Below are 17,677 nucleotides of genomic sequence, written 5' to 3'. Positions count from 1 at the left end.
CTTTTTTAACTGAGTGTGTGTGTGTATCCATTTTGCCTCTCTCACATTTGCCCTTTATGTGCATCTCCTGTGTTAAACGAAACTTGAATGGCAGCCAAGGACAGACAGCTCTTGTTACTGTTGACTGTCTCCTAGCTGTAAGAAAGCCTGAAGCTGTTGGGCTTGTAACTATGGACACACCGAATGGATATTTAAGGTCATGTCAGCATCTTTACTGTGCAATACGCTGAAAGGTGTTTCACTATATAATGAATTTTCTAAATTTCTTAATTTTGTAGATTTGTCTAAAAAGATGTTTCTAAATAAACGTCAGGTCAGAAATAGTTGCTTTTATCATTTCTTCCCCCACATTTCAGGTACAGGTGGCACCACTGGCTTTCTTAAGAAAGGTTCTCTAGACCTCAATCTTAATTCTCCTTTTCTAACAGCATGTGAAATTCTAAAGCAGGCAAACACAAACTCTAGCTGAAATAGCCATTTTACAAAGAGTAACTAAAAATGGATCAGAAAAGTCCCAACATATCTCACCGGATTGAGTTTGTTATTAGGACAAGGGGATGTGTTGCCAAGTATTATAAATGAAATGATAAATATGTCCACTGAGCTTACCATTGGCAGTACAAATGGAAACATAAATAGGGAAAAATCTAACAATAGTATAACATTCTGAAGCAGTAGGGATGACTGTCAAAACAACATATTGTGGTGACTGAGCAGGCACAAATGGAGTAGAGGTAGAGGCTCAAAACCGTTTACACTTAAGAACTGTCAGTTTCAAGTATATAGGTCAAGGTATAGGTCCTGTGATATTGTCTTTGTCCTAATCACTCACCAAACGTATCATTTATGGATACGGATGGAACAGCTGGAACTCCTAAACATCACCAAATTTCTTTCGTTCACCACAGGAATCACGACACAGCTGCTGGTACCAAATATTTATGTTTTCCCTGAGCATCAGAATGCAACAGACTTCCTCAACTTGGCCTGAGTGATGAGTCATGCAGTGAAATATTTGCATTTGCATGTAATGATGTGAATCCATTTGTGTGTGGGGGTGTGTGTGCGTGGATGCGATTGTGTGTGTGTGTGTGTGTGTGTGTATGTGTGTGTGTGTGTGTGTGTGTTTGTGCACTCTCTTTTTTCAGTCCAGATGGACCTGGTGATGACGAAATCAGGTATGGACACACAATTTTACCAGGAAAATGCACACCCACTCACACTACACATACATACTCATGTGAGGCTTGCAATTTTAATAAGACAATTTGATTTAGTTTCAATAGGACAAAAATGATTATGCTCTTTTGGATGTGCAGTTACTGACATTAATTCATAAACTTGCTAAATGTTCTTTAACTTCTTACATTGTTAAGATCTATCATTTATTCGTAATGTAACTCTATCGGTTTACACTGATGAACAGTTGCATAAAGCTGATAATATGATATAACTTGCCAAGTCAGACTAGTTTATCAAAAGTGAATACATTCTCTGGCCTTTAAATAATGAATTTCATTGAAATATTTATAAGATTTAAGCTATTTCACAAGTAAAGAATTTGCCTTTGTTTCCTTCAACAGAAAGAGAGGGTCTGTAGCATATGCTTCTCAGAAACCTTGGCTGCTTAATGCCTCTGTGGTAGAAAACATCACCTTTGAGATGCCTCTAATTAAACAAAGGTAAGTCATTGCAATAACATTAATCTCATGAATATATTTATGTATGACTTTCTAATTCTCTTTTATATTTTATTTTGTCGCCAGAAGCTTTTAATGTTTTGAGTTCTCCTTTGAAATCTAACCACACATTGGATCATACTGTGATTACTGGTGTTTTTTTCTGAAACTATCTTTCATTGTCACAATGGCATCATTAGCATGTTTAAGGGTGCACTTGATGATACCTGTGTGTTTTTCTCTATGGACACCAGCAGCATGCTTCTCTAAACAAAGAACAAAAATGATGCACCATATGCTGCCTACTTTTTTCAACTGTGACCATTGCAGCTGGTCCATATTTAATCATTCCTCCAAATGGCTTCTTTGACAGACTCATCCACATTTATTGTCGTACTGAAACTAGACAACATGCCTAATGGAGTGTCTTTTAGAAGACATTAAGCAGCTTCCGGTTCCCTGTTGCTGTGGTGAGGGTAGATATAAAGGGCCACTGTTTACCCTGCCCTTTCCTCTTTCTATGTTTCATGTACTCTCTCTCTCTCTCTCTCTCTCTCTCTCTTTCTCATTCACACGTCTCCCACTTCACTCTTTCTTTCTCCAAAAGACTGATGTTTCTAACAGAAGCAGGGCAAGAAATACTCCATCACCCTACTTTTATATTTAGTATTGTAACAGAAATTTCATAAGCCATATTATTTACATATGACCTCCAGAAAATATCCAGAGAATCAAGTCTGGACATTTTCCAGTATTTCATATATCATCGCTGTCCAATCAAAAACATGTATCTCCCAAAATAGCAACTTTAGATGAAATGGAAAAAAACTTCACTTAAATTTCAATGGAGGTCAATGTAAAAAGGTTTTATTTAAAATCATTTTGGAGCGTTTCTATTGGTCCATTCATCATGAAATTTTCACACAGTGTGGAGGACAGATGCTGTGTTCTAATGACTTAAGATACATATTTTTGATTGGATAGCCACGATATTTAGTATACAGCCAGAGATTTTCCGTGTCAGGTGCATTCTCACTACAGGATATTTTCTGCATGGTTTAGGCATGTGCACCATGTGCAGGAGGCAAAGCCTGAATTCACTCTGAATTCTCCAGAATGTCACACAAGGGCTCACTCGGACATTACCTGGACTCTATACTATGGGGTTGTCAGGATAAAATCCAGGTAATGTCCAGTACAACTGTTAAGGATATTTGTGTTCACATGTAAAGTTCCTTATGGCAATGTACAGAAGAATTTTTGCTTAGCCAACATGTCTGAAAGGGGCTAAACAGGACGTTGTTGAAGATGAGACTGTGCTAGAAGAATTAGCTTTCCCTGTGTTAGAAGTCCTTTGCATTGAGAAAACATCAGGCCTCCAGGGGCAGCTTTAATTATTGTCCTGACTGTGTGCAGGTATAAAACAGTGATCGAGGCCTGCTCTCTACAGCCAGATATTGACATCTTACCACAAGGGGACCAGACAGAGATTGGAGAACGGGTCAGTCTGATGTGGATCACACCATGCACACCAATATAATCCTATTCATTAATCAGTACAATTTTAATTATGTGAGATTTTTCGGGGGTAATTTTTAAATACAGGTGTAAAAATATCTTTAAACAATAAACTTTAAACAAAAAGGCATGAACACAATATTTTGTATTATTCTTTAAAGGATTGCATAAGAAATATTGTAGAATTTGTCTCATTTGGTTTGGGTAGGCACACTACTGATTGGTTCAGAATGTGGGCTATTTTTTTTTTTTTTTTTTTTTTTTTTTTACATTTTTCTTCACTTTTTAACAATTATCTTACTATATATATCAACATTTCTTACAGTAGTAAGTGAGTAAATGATGGGTTCTTGTAAAATTTTTGAGATATGTCCACCTCGTACCAAAATAGCTCTGAGACATGGACCCAAAAAGACCTCTGAAGGTACCCTTTGGTATCTGCTACCAAGGTGTTGACAGCAGATTCTTTGCATTTCCTGTGCATTTTAAGGTGGAGCCTCTGTGGATTGGAAATCCCACAGATAAAAAAGGATTGGACTAAAATATGGGGAATTTGAAGGCCAGGTCAAACCCTTGACCTCTGTACCTTGACCTTCCCTGAGCAATTTTTACAGTGATCCAAGATGCATTATCTTGCTAAATGAGGCCTCAGCCATGAGGGAATACTGTTGCCATGAAGGGGTGTACTTGATATAAAACAGTGTTTTATACATGAATGACAAGATGCAAAGTTTAACAGGAAAATAATGCCCAGAACATCATCCTGCCTCTGTCAATTTTTTATCTTCCTATAGTGCCTCTTCTCCAGGTAAACAATGCATATCCATGCAGTCATCCAAATGAAATGTGAGGAAATCTGAGCTGTCATATCAGGCCTTTGTTTTTCCATTGCTCCGTGGTCCCTTGCCCATTTTAGGTGCTTTGTTCTTTATTTATAACATTATTCAGCAGTTTTGGCAGTAGCACTTCTGTACTATTTGGCCAGATGGGCTAGCCATCACTTTTCATATGCAAAATAGTGCCTTTGGAGCTCTTGACTCTGTCACTGGTTCAACGATCCTCATTTGGACTGCTTTTGGTAGGTACTAACCACTGCGTACTGGGAACCCCACAAACCTGCCTATTTTAGACATGCTCTGACAAGTCGTATACCCATTGTTTTTGGCCCTTGTGAAAGTCAGTCAGATCCTATTAGTAGTCCCCTATCAGTAGTTTTACTTTTGTAGCTGAGGGATAGTATTTATTCATTCATTCACTTATCTTATGTAATCATTTTAGTTCCTACTTCAGATGGTTTGGCATTTATTCCTGTCTTCAGTAAATAAAACTGATGCTCAGTTGGGTTAAGTTTGGGTGACTGACAGTCAAGAAGCTCTTGATTTCTATTACTGTCTTGACATATAATTTCCTTTAGCAGTTGTTTGCAGTAAGATTTCTTTAAGTATGTTGTTTGATCTAGCTGTTAAACCACTTGTGTGTGCTTAAGAACCCATTCACTTGCTTTTAGTCAACATCAGTCGAGAGATTTTTGGATGGGATAGATTGTTTTTGTTCTTCCACATATTATTTTTTTCCCCAACCATGGTGGATTTTGTCCTAGACATATACTGGCTTTTTATGTACATAAACTTGCATGTTCTGGCATTTCAGTGGCTGAGGTGTACTGATATTTTGGATTTTAGAATATTCTGAAGGTTTTTACTGAATTCACATTTTGAAAAACAGCAGATGTACATACCTTAACTGGCCAAGTATAATCCAGGTGGACTATATATAAATAGGCATTTGATTCTTGAACATATTTCACCCAGTTTGAATGAAAATAACTTTGACTTAATAATGACTTTGTGCAGCATGCAATTCAACCTCTGTAAACTCCAATACATTTGATGGCCTTTTCATTATCTCTCTCTCTCTCTCTCTCTCTCTCTTGCTCATGCTTTCTCCCTGACACACACACACTGAGTGAATATGCATTGTAAGCCGTATAACTACCTGTCTGATGAGTCCCTCTTCACTCTTCCCAGGGAATCATCCTCTCAGGAGGCCAGAGGCAGCGCATCAGTGTAGCTCGTGCTCTTTATCAGTCAACCAATGTGGTTTTTCTGGTGAGTCTAAAGCCCTCCAACACAGCCTCTGGAGAATCTGTCCACCTCCCCCACATATGCACCCACTGCTGAGTTTAGATTTTGCTACTTATTTTCCCAAGGTGCTCACAACTGTATATGTCTGCTCTTACACAATGACTTCCAGTGCCTGAGGCAGTGTTTCTGCCTGAATATTAAGTGTACTGGTTCCTATATAATTTGTATATGATATCATACTGTCAAAACCTTCTGAGATTTTCCATATCTTTTACATTGTTAATTGCCCCTTTCATTATCTGACTAGCTATTTTGAAAGCTATAGTGTTTAAATGAAGGCTGCCTTTGGTCTCTCCTAATGTTGTGCCAAGGACGACCCATTTTCGGCACTGGACATCCACCTAAGCGACCACCTCATGCAGGAAGGCATTCTGAAACTGCTGAGAGAAGAGAAGCGGACTGTGGTGCTGGTCACACACAAACTGCAGTACCTTCCTCATGCAGACTGGGTAAACCACACACACACACACACACACACACACAAACATTCACAAATTTTCCCCATCATTTTCTAAATGTTCCTTAAATGTTTAAAGTACTGAAGTCCTTCCTTTTTTTGTATGAGTTCCTGTTCTAAAAGTCATTCCATTGTTTGTGGTATTTCCTCTGCATGTTCTTCTCTTGATGTGGTCCTACTTTTCTCACCATTTATTTAATGCAGTACCAGACTGACAGATTGAAGCCTCCACAGTCCTGCTAACTTTGGCAGTGACTGACATTATAAATGGCCTGCTTACTTATTCATCTCTCTCCTACCATCCTGTAATGGATGGCAGTCTTACAAGAGAAGGTTGTTTACCTCCCTGTGTTGATGACTATTACTCAGCTCTTAATTTGATACAGCAGGAACTCCTCTGTTCTATGGACAAGATCTTTATCTTTCCCTGAAAGATGCATTCAATCTACTCTCGTATATGAAATTTATGAAGTGATTTATTGGAAGTAAGAAATGTGCTAATGGGCTGAATTTCTGCTTGGGCTGTCTGTAGATCATTGCGATGAAGGATGGGACTATACAGACAGAGGGTACGCTGAAAGACATCCAGAACTCTGAGCCTGAGCTTTTTGAGCAGTGGAAAACCCTCATGAATCGACAGGACCAGGAGTTTGAGAAGGTATAACCCAAAAATGGAAATTTGTAATTGTTGTATATGAAAACTGAGTGCCTTTCAGACAGACTAGACAGTGGTGATATTCACTGACTCAATGGAATTTCAGTACATGGCTGCCTTATCAGTGTGTGATTCAAGATTGTAGGACTTATTTTACATACATACAAATCTTTTTTTAAAAATTGATATCGCTTTGAGATGTTAGAAGAACATGGGTCTGCTGTTTCTGTATCTTTAAGCAAACCAGCTATTGTATTTAATTTTTACTTATTTATCTACTCATTTACAGATGTGGGATGATATCTGTGAGTAGCTAGTAGTTTAGCTGAGGCTGCTACCTTTGCTCTCATGTGCCTTTATTTTAGTTGTGATAAGCCTGCTGGTGGGCTTGTGTATGTGTTGTAGGAGACAGTTGCAGAAAGCATGACCATACTGGAGAGGAAGAACCTGAGGAGAGCCATGTACTCCAGAGAGGCTCTGAAGACTGAGGAAGAGGAGGAGGGTAAGAGAAACAATTACATAACTGCTACTTACATTTCTTTTCAATGTTGATAGCTTATCTCTCTCTCTTACATGTCAGTTTGTTTGTTGTGTTTGAAGGCATGATGTACTGTATACCCTGCAGTGTAACATAAGGCTTTATTTCAAGAGTGTTGGAACGTTCTATAACTAAACAGGCATAGTTGAGCTGGTAATGTAATTGATATCTTACTTCTGTTTGTGCAAAAGCATTCAATTTATTTCACAGCCTATTCTTTGTTCATTCAAACACATACCTTCATATGTGCCCTTCTGAACATGTGGAAGTCCTGTCATACTCACTGTTGTGTTTCTGTCTCTTGAGAATACATTGATCAGTGCCCTCTTCTAGACCAGGATTAGCAGCTCATATATGGCTGCTAGACGGCTGGCAGGCAGCCCTACTATAATACTATCCCACGGTCACATTGTGTCTGAAATGTGCCAGAGTAACCTTTAGCAGCATTGTAGCTAAATCCTTCTTACAGCAAGGCTCAGGGAGTAAGTAGTTCCTTTAGAAATCCCTTTTCCCAAAACATTATCGCTTTTGAAGTAGTCCTATCAAAAGAACTGGGGTAATATAAATGCAAGTTATTACATGAAATGATTGCAAATATTGCCCAATTCCTGAGATATAAATTAGTTTGAAACAGGTTTAGCCTAAAATAGAATGGTTTTCTTTTCTAGAGAGGCAAATGCAAGATGTTGTAAGGCAAGTCACTACCCTAAAACCAAAATGTTGGAATTGGCCATAGTTTACCACTGCCAGTATACCTCAGAATGAGCATGTAAGGACGTCATCATTTTGGAAACTATGTAAAATGGCTACAATCATGCTGTAGATGACACAAATCCAGGTTTCCTTTAATACCTCTTAAAAATGTGAGATGCCAAATTTCTGTACATGGTTGAATGACTGTTTATTTTCCAAAGATTGTATTATGCAGAAATGTTGAGAAATCTGTGGATTCCCTTGTAATATTTAAGTGTTTTAGCAGTTAGCTCATGTATATTAGGAAAATCATTTTGCTCATAAACTGCTAGGATGCTAATTATATCAATCACGGTCATTCCCCATATCAATTTTACTTAAGCTCATTTTCTGTATTCTGTAATTTCTATTATGAGTAAAAATGCTACATTATTTACTTTATATTTGTTATTGAAACACCAAATGAATAGGGTAACTGAAGACAGTTACATTAAAAGTACATCGTCGCTGTTCACAGAAAGACATCTCTCTCCATTGTTGTGGATATTTAGTTTACTGTATCATCACAGCAGCTGTCCTCCACAGTGCGTGAAAAGTTCATGATGAATGGACCAGTAGAAATACTTCAAAATTACTTGGAAAATAAATCTTTTTCTTGAAAGTTAAGAATTGAACAGCAACAATATGTTAATTATGTTAATACATGTATAGCTACTGACCTAGAGAATGTAATGAAAGTCACACTTTAGTTCACTGGAGATTGCGAATACGTTAAATGATGTAGCTAGTATTTCTGTATCATCTCCCTGTGTGGAAAGAGTCACATCCCTACCCCCTGCTCCATATTGATATAACTCTCATAACTCTCACTCCCACTCTCATTCCAGTGTTTCATGCAAGAACCATGCAGTTTAAATGGTTACTTAAATTCACAAATGGTTACTTAAATTCACACGGGTTAAGCCCTGCAATGCTATAAAGTGGCCTCTTCAGGACCTGTCAGGCTGCATTGGATTGATGCCAGTGTCCTCTTATGTGCTGTTGTCCTGCGAGATGCTCATGTTGAGTGTTGTATTCTCTGTCTCTGTCTGATGAATGTGGGTGGCTCTCGGGCCCTGTGGGGACTCTTGTCGCTGCAGAAATGGGGACTGCACTCACTCCTGAAGCAGGTGTGGGTTGAAGTGCATGGTTTGTTCACTGTGCTTTTGCAATGTGATGTTGTGTGCTCTGTCATTGCTCTTGTCTGCATGCTTTCATTCACACAGAAAATCTCTCTTTCTCTCTCTCTCTCTCTCTCTCTCTCTCTCTCTCTCTCTTTCCCTTTTTCTTGTTTTCTCTCCTCTTTTCTACTTCTCTATTTCTCCCCCCATCATCTCCTGCTAGTGCCCATTCGCCTATGCACTTAAAATGACTGCATGAGGCTGTGTTATAAATTTAGAATGGAGTGGGTGGAAGAGCTCAGTACTTGTGTTCTGGGCAAACCCAACTTCCACAGAAACATGAATTAACAGTAAAAACAAGATGTCAACAGAAAAAATGGAAACACTGTACACTTTTTTCTCCCTGTACACTCTCATCTCTATTAAAGTAATAATTAAAAAGAAACATATTTACACAGGTTTCCCCTTATCTCAGTTACAGTCTGTACAGAAATGTTTGTTTAGCTTTATAGATCTACTAGGCTAATGAGGGGGTCACTTATTTATCCACAGCGTGGCAGTGTTTCTGTAGGTTTTCATTCTAGCTAAGCTGGAGGACACTTTTTCTGACCTGTTGTTTGTAAACTGAGACCACTTGATTAAGAAAGTGCAATCAGATGTACTTTTTGCTGTATTGGAATAAGGACATGAACACTTAAAGGCAACGTTCACACTTTTTAATCAAAAACCAGTTTTTAACCACTGTTTCCATAGTTATCGGACACACTTTGCGTGCTTGAAACCGGTCTAACGTTTCTTAGCTCCAGTGTCTACTTACAAAGCCCCAATGTCTGTAAATGGGTAAAACAGTGGCTTGCTCCAGTATGCTAAGCTTTCTCTGTCTGCTTACAGAAGAGAAACAGCATTTGGAGGATTTTAGATAACATATAGACCTCTAAAAATTGAAACTCATGAACTGAGATGAGGGCATTGTTCTATTTCTCATCCAGATGTGGGTAATATTGAATTATTTTTGCTGTAGATGGAGTTCACCCAAATAAAAGTTAATTCATTTGTTATCTGTAACCACTTATCCAGTTCAGGGTCGCGGTGGGTCCAGAGCCTGCTAAAACACACCCTGGAGGGGGCGCCAGTCCTTCACAGGGCAACACACACTCACACATTCACGTCACCAATCCACCTACTAACGTGTGTTTTTGGACTGTGGGAAGAAACCGGAGCACCCGGAGGAAACCCACGCAGACACAGGGAGAACACACCAACTCCTCACAGGCAGTCACTCGGAGCGGGACCTGAACCCACAACCTCCAGGTCCCTGGAGCTGTGTGACTGCAACACTACCTGCTGCACCACCGTGCCGGCCCTGTGCTTAAAGACAAGTTAAACTACAGCCACATACAAACATACTGTTTCACCTAAAAAGATGAGGAGCTTCTGAGTGTAATCAAACAAGAGATCAGCATTTCCCCACAATCGTAGATGTTGCCTTTCATGCACATGATTGGTGTCTCTTTTCCTAAGGAATCACTTACTTGCCTCAGATCACATGAAGATTATCATGAATTTTTAAATATATTGGTCAACAAATTTGGACAGTTTGGAAAAATTTGGAGGACAAACTCGAGACACATGAACATTGTGCAGCTGAAAGGATGTGCTAAGGATACAGCCATTTACATGTGACTGTCAGAGCAGCAGGACAGTGGCAGCTGGTGTGTAGTCTAGGGCATATGTCAATGTACATTTTAGACCAAAAGTAGAAAAAAGAACATTACCTTTTCCATATGCTATACATATGCATAAAAATATGCCCATAATCCTTGACCGAACAGCTATATTTTTGGTAAGAGAAATTGTTTAAATTTTACCTTTTGCCAAACTTTCTTTCCTCAGCTTCTATTTTTGTTTTTAGCCTTTGTCTGCATATGTATGGTTAATTCCTTAAGTCTCTTCTTGTGATTCCCATTCAGGCTCTCTCTTTCTTTCTCACTCTCTCTCAATCTCTCACACACACTCTGTAGCTCCTCATTCTTTATTATACTTGAGTAGCCTGAAAGCTCCAGGCACAAATCTATATCCAGAGGCCCTGTTTACCTCCCTCTGTTCATTCTTCTCTATTCCAGTGGATTCATCAGATCAGTTGTTTTTTAATGTTGCATGTGAGACTTAGAGAGTAGTAACATGTGGCTGTGGCTGCATGCAGCGACTTCCAGAATTAATAGCATCTTTAAACATTAAAGGTTTGTTTAGGCTACTCTTCGAAATTTAGATTGTTGTCATTCATTTTGGGTAAGAGATCAAACTGAAAAAGCAAAGATAGTTTTACCATTCCACTTTGGATTTTCAAAGGGTTTCTAGAGTTCTGGAGGTCCCTGTGTGTAAATATTGAAACTAGTGTTAGTGATGCTTTATAGGGGTGTATAGAATGTTGTGTATTTTAATAACAAGCAATTGACTGCAGATAATGAACTACAAAGGGCAGAACTGAATAGGTGTCGTTAACTAAACTCTACCTATGTAATATTCAGTACTAAAAGATGATATGAAGTATTATAAGAGATGAATATTTATAGGTAAAGTTTGCTCCCCATTGCTTAATTTTATATCAATCAACATGGTTGATATTTTGCATAATTTGCAGAAAATGCTTCTTTTTCTGTATGGCTCCATACATTGTTGTAGCTGTAGCTAGTAAACCGGCCATAACGTCATGGAAGCAAGCAACCGTGAGGCAAATTGTAGTCAATGTCTGTCACCTGGCGTCCTTGTGTGTGCATCTAGAGGAGTCACTAGAGAGCGATGATGAGGACAACCTATCACAAGTGATGAGGCACAGAGCAACTATCCCATGGCGTTCCTGTGGGAAATATCTGACCTCAGCTGGCCTCCTACTGCTTCTTCTGCTGGTGCTCTCCCAACTGCTCAAACACTCACTTATGGTGGCCATTGATGTGTGGCTCGCACACTGGACGTCTGATGTCATCCGCGCCAAAATCCATGCTGACCGGCACAACTGTACATTTGTTCAGGTGAGCACTCTTAAAGTCCTTCTATAAAAGTCTCAGAAAGGACTACAGCAATCCACTCTCGCTATTTTTCCATTCATAAAATATCAGCAGTCATTTGCATAAACCATCATGTTTTCTTACATTTACCTTAAGTAAGTCTTCTGTTTAAAGAAGATTTCAACAATGAGAAAGAGTAGTCTTTGAGAAGCTTTGGTGCTATCAGACACCTTGTATATTAGCGTACAAGTAATTTAGTGGTTTTTAAATTTTTTGCTCAAGTGCAGTCACACAGCTCCAGGGACCTGGAGGTTGTGGGTTCGATTCCCGCTCTGGGTGACTGTCTGTGAGGAGTTGGTGTGTTCTCACCATGTCTGTGTGGGTTTCCTCCGGGTGCTCCGGTTTCCTGCCACAGTCCAAAAACACATGTTGGTAGGTGGATTGGCGACTCAATAAGAGTGTAGGTGTGAGTGTGTGAGTGAATGTGTGTGATTTGCCTTGCGCCCAATGATTCCTGGTAAGCTCTGGACCCACCGTGACTCTGAACTGGATAAGGGTTACAGATAATGAATGAATGAATAAGTGTAAACACTGAATTTTAATGCAATGCTATTGGTTGAGAGAGCTGGTCTTTAAATATGTTGTCTTCTAATGGGCTTATTTTATCTTGTTGACCTTAAAGATGTGTAGTGTTTTGTTACCAATCAAGCCTCTGTAAATTAATTTCACATTTGACATCACATGCCACATATGTCAGAATGTCTGCACTAAGCAAGGCCATCATTACTATGTCAGTCATTGTCTCTTGCATCTAAAAGCCACACCAGCATAATTATCAAATGTCATGGTAATTAAACTTGTTTGAAGATCACAAATTAGTTTGAAGTCGCACAGGTACGCAAGTAAAAGTGTAAATATTAATACTGTGGTGGTGCCTTAGACTCTGTTGACATTCACAGCATTATTATGAACTAAAATTAATGAATGCTTCAAAGCAGTGCTATGTTACACTCACTAAACAAATGATTCAAATAAAAAAAATGTGAATTCTTTTACTTAGAATATTCAGTAAGCAAATGAAAAATGAAAAAAACATATTTTGTCAAGGTCAACTTCACTGTTATTCCTTCTCAACACATTTGAATAACAATAAAGTTGAAAAAAGGTTTAAACAAAAATAAACTTACCCTTACAAAGTAACTCTTACAGAGTAAACACAAAAGCACAATGTTGAAATCTCATGTTGAACAATGCCTAACATTTTTTCAGATTATATATGAATTAAATGTTTTGAAATATATCCAATAGAAAGGAGATTTTTTCACATAACTAAAATGTTTCAGTTTATTACTCTTCTTCTGCATTGTATACATTCTCATGAACACTGTGTGAGAGGTGCAGTTGTCACAGCAGGTGTATGGTGTTAGCTAAGTGGCACACACTCACACTTTATTAATAGACACACCAATGTATCAGTTGTGCTGTGTGAGGAATAGCAGACAGATAACACATGCTCACGCCTGAGCAGTGCATGCTACATCAGGACACATAACACAGAGGCGCTCAACACCATACACTTATAAAATAAAGACTTGAAATAGAGAAAGTCACCCTCTGAATAAGAATATTTAGTGACCAAGAAAAAGGTGTACAACGATTTTCTCTTGGTGCAGGTGTCAACATAAAATTAAATCAGATAAAATAAATATAGAAACTAAGTATAAATAGACAGTCCACAAAGAAGTGAACAATTAAGTGTTCTCTGCTCCCTGGAGATTTCCAGCACAGCTGTTCCACTGTGTGATCAACCACCCACAAAAAATTGATCCTACCTTAAGCATGACTGTTCAGAGACACTAAGAGATAAACAGAAAAATGAACTGAGTTAACCTGCTGGACACCAGATTTTTAGGGTTTTTTTTTTTAGTTTCCTAATTAATATTTAATCCACTGTCATTTCATTTGTGCACTAAAAGGATTGTAAATTGCATTATGCTTACTGAGTGGAATCTGCTGCTATGGTGAGCGAATTGAGTCTCTTTTAATTTGTCTGACGTTTTACTGCCAATAATTTCCCATGGATATGCATTAGTGGTCTTTAAGAGTACAGGTGCAGGGTCCTTATGGTTATTACTGCATTGATTTCCTCTGCTTTTGCTTATTTTGGCCATGCATAATGAGCAGTATGATTTTTAAAAGCACCAGATTAGAAGTTAAATGATTTAGAAAGTCAGAAGTGATTAATTTTATTTTCAACATAACTTTCTTACTTCCTGTACTGATAGTAGTGTTCTTTGCCATTTGAGTCAGTGTTTTGCAGGTACTATCTGTCTCACTCTCAGCCCTACCACCGTAACCCATTCTCTCACACATATGCATGCACATAGAGGCCCTGTTTTGCACATTCTTGATGTTGTTATTCATTATAATATGAAAATGATATTGTCAAAAATATCTAGTAACTTCCATTCAAATGTAAGTGTATTTTTTTCTTCTTCTTCAGGACTGTGGCTTCAGTCACTCCTCGTACCTGCTTATTTTTAGTGTGCTGTGCTGTCTGGGCATTGTACTGTGTCTGGTCACCTCTGTGGCTGTGGAATGGACAGGGCTGCGAGTAGCCAAAGAGTTACACCACAATCTGCTCAAAAACATCATCCTTGCCCCAATGAGGTACCCACATGTGTGGCCTTATTATTGCTCTAATATTTATCATCATAATATTAAGTGTGTGTGTTTGTGTGTGTCTATGTGTGAGCACTTATCTGTGTATGTGACTATAAAAACATTTACAGTTTTGCATAGTCAGTTCCTAATGAAGGGTCTGACTGTTGACTGATGTGCCCCATTTGTCTGGGATAGGGACAGCAAACAGCATTTATCCTTTCAGCACCATGGCAACTGATTGGGTGCCCATGGGTAATGAAGGACACATTGTGTGGTTAGGTGATTACGTTTTCTGACCTGCTCACCCTTCATATGGACCAGTGTGATTATACAGTGTCACCTTATATGCAATAGATGCAGAATGAGGTGGAATACAGCTTCATCATATGATAAATGTTCCAACTGGGCCAATATGAAACGTTTTTTGTAAGCTTCTGAGTAATGGTTTGCTCTTATTTGTCTAGACTTTTTGAGACAACTCCTTTGGGAAGCATTCTGAACCGTTTTTCTTCAGACACAAACACCATAGACCAGGTATGATAATTACTCACCTATACTGACTGGACTTAGTTCACCATGTGGGTATTATTTACCATGGTTCATTAAACAACATGTCTTTTTTTTCACAAAAACCTAGACAAACCAAAAAGAGATGAGCGATGAAGCATTAAAAATAATTTGTGTCAATTTCTGTTCTTTTTGTCCTGATGTTTTTGTTCTTCGGTGCCAGTAAAATGATAAATTTGCTTTTTGCAATCATATTAAAGTTTTCCACTGTACTGACACAATAATGGGATCACTGAACCCTACATACATCTTTTGATGGCTGAATCGCTCTTTATTAATGCTCCAAATTAGCCCCTAGGGATAGCCATATAACTGTATACAAAAGCATTATATTATATGTTTCTTTCTGGTTGACAGCTATGAAAGCGCAGAAATAAGCAATTGATATTTAGAGATGTTGCTAAGACATTATATTTTTCAAGATCTTTTGCTCATGTACATCCAAACATCCATCTCATGTTTTCTTTTAATTAGAGAACAAATAAATTACATATATTGCTTCTAAGAAATTTGCAGTTAACTAACAAATTATCCTTTTTTTTGTATTTTACTTATATGTGGTTCTAGGTTCTGTGCCATTTTATTTTTTATTGTATGCAGTTATAAATTGAGTCATTGAAAGTCGTGTCTGGGTTGACGAGCAGTGTACCATTTTAGGGAGGGAAAAATGTTTATATGTCTAATATCAGCATTATTCTTTCACTAAAATACAAAAAGGATATACTTTCTCGTTCCCATTGTAAATTTGAGCCCATTTTAAAGGTAAAGCCAGGATTCACTAATGAGTTAAGGAGTGCAGAAATCTGCTGCTACACTAATGGGTCTCAGTGCCCCTCATGCACCAACACTTTGCTGATTAGGCTAAATAAGGCAAAGGCACTGATTAATGTCCTCTCACTCTGTGTATCTTATCTCTATGTGTTTCCAGCACATCCCTACTACAATAGAGTGTTTGATTCGCTCCACACTCTTGTGTGTGTCTGCACTGGGTGTGATATCATATGTCACGCCTGTCTTCCTCATTGCCCTCGCCCCTCTCACCATTGCCTGCTACTTCATCCAGAAATACTTCAGAGTGGCATCCAGGTATGTTGCCTGCAGTAGCACTGCTTTTCACTGGAGAAGGGTATTTATAGACATGGTTGGAAATAGAGGCAAGCAAGTTTAAATAAGGACCTTTTAGTTAAACAGCTGTTAGACCATGGATTATTATTATTAGCTGATTATTCCTGAGATATATAAGTTTGCAACCATTATGAATTTTACAGTTAAATGTATTAAAGTAACACTTTTGCATATCACACGTGAGGCTATTCAGCCAATCAGATCTGTGCATTATGATCAAATCTGCACTATGTACTATGATCACTTAAATGAGTGACACACACAGGCCAGGACTCCAGACACAGCTGTCCTGGGGTGAGTAAAAATAGCTCAAGGGACATGATAAAAGCACTTTTGGGACACTTCCATAACGACTGTAATGTGTGAGTTAAAACCAGAACCTTTAAATATAAGGGAACAATTACGAGTTGAAATTCTCATAATGCTGAACATGGATTCTCGTCCTTCAGCATATAGAGCCAATGAGCTTGCTGTTAACTGCCCTCCAGCAATAAGAACCAGTCAGATTGCTGGTTATGTAAAGCAGTAAGTCAACTGCAACATGTGCATTTTAATTTTACTAGAAATTAAACAAGGACATTTTATTTAGAGTTTTCCTTATTTATAATATTTATAAATCCTGTTGAAATATATCAAAATCTAATTGAAAGGTTATAAAATGTTGCTATAACTACAAGGCTACTTCAATATGCAGGATATGACACTGATCATAATGCAGGTTATACATTATGTTCCGGACCATGGCTTGAGAATATTTTATCTAACTGGACCGTAATGAAATTTAATTAATTACACCTGCTTTAAACTATTTAAGATGCCCTAATCACGTATTTAAAAACACACAAACATAATAATGTAGAGATATATAGTTTTCATTGTAATTTAATTTCTAATTGTCTTGGAAACTATTTAAGCTCTACAATTTTCTGGAAACAGTTTTGGGCCCTGTTGTTATGTAAAATACACTGTTATCTCTGTGCTTTGTGTACGTTTTCACAATGGTAAGAGAAATGAAATGACCACGGATTATGAAATAAGGGAATATGGATTATGTTTTAAAAAAAAGGGCCCAGCAATCAAATTTCAGGCCGGGGATTAATTTGAAATAACAAACACAATATACAATGGCCATGAGTTGCTTTTTGTTGCATATAATTTCATACACCTTAGGATTCATTGAATTGTCATGTTCACACAGATTTAAAGTTCAGAGGCTTATTTAACTTTATAGGCTGTTATTACAGCATCTTGAGAGTTTAGGTTTTTACTGGACTGGGGACGTTTTTCTTTATGTTCCCTGGTTGTACCATAACTGTATTTGTAAAGATTTCTTCAGCTCTCACATTACAAATCAGTCATGATCTGTGTGTGGTTTGATAATGAAAATGTTTTCCTTTATTACCAACACTGAAGATGTAATTTAACATGAAAATATGTCACAAGATTCTACCTGTTTAACTGTTTTATTCTTT

The 17,677-nt window shown here is 38.0% G+C and overlaps 1 protein-coding gene across 1 annotated transcript in view; it reads left to right on the top strand.

Annotated features, from left to right (window-relative positions):
- abcc8 (ATP-binding cassette, sub-family C (CFTR/MRP), member 8) overlaps nt 1–17,677 on the top strand; it is a 63,331-nt gene that overhangs the window by 36,721 nt on the left and 8,933 nt on the right. The window contains exons 18-28 of the mRNA XM_066667098.1: nt 1,149–1,178; nt 1,584–1,682; nt 3,096–3,180; nt 5,225–5,305; nt 5,653–5,790; nt 6,331–6,456; nt 6,859–6,955; nt 11,626–11,873; nt 14,353–14,519; nt 14,978–15,047; nt 16,009–16,166. Coding sequence (XP_066523195.1) covers nt 1,149–1,178; nt 1,584–1,682; nt 3,096–3,180; nt 5,225–5,305; nt 5,653–5,790; nt 6,331–6,456; nt 6,859–6,955; nt 11,626–11,873; nt 14,353–14,519; nt 14,978–15,047; nt 16,009–16,166 — 1,299 coding nt within the window. The remainder of the gene's footprint in view (nt 1–1,148; nt 1,179–1,583; nt 1,683–3,095; nt 3,181–5,224; nt 5,306–5,652; nt 5,791–6,330; nt 6,457–6,858; nt 6,956–11,625; nt 11,874–14,352; nt 14,520–14,977; nt 15,048–16,008; nt 16,167–17,677) is intronic.

The sequence above is a fragment of the Hoplias malabaricus genome, chromosome 4 (genome assembly GCF_029633855.1).
Source record: "Hoplias malabaricus isolate fHopMal1 chromosome 4, fHopMal1.hap1, whole genome shotgun sequence".
Lineage (NCBI taxonomy): Eukaryota > Metazoa > Chordata > Actinopteri > Characiformes > Erythrinidae > Hoplias > Hoplias malabaricus.
The sequence above is the reverse complement of the archived record's forward strand: the minus strand, read 5'-3'. Positions and strand labels throughout refer to the sequence as shown.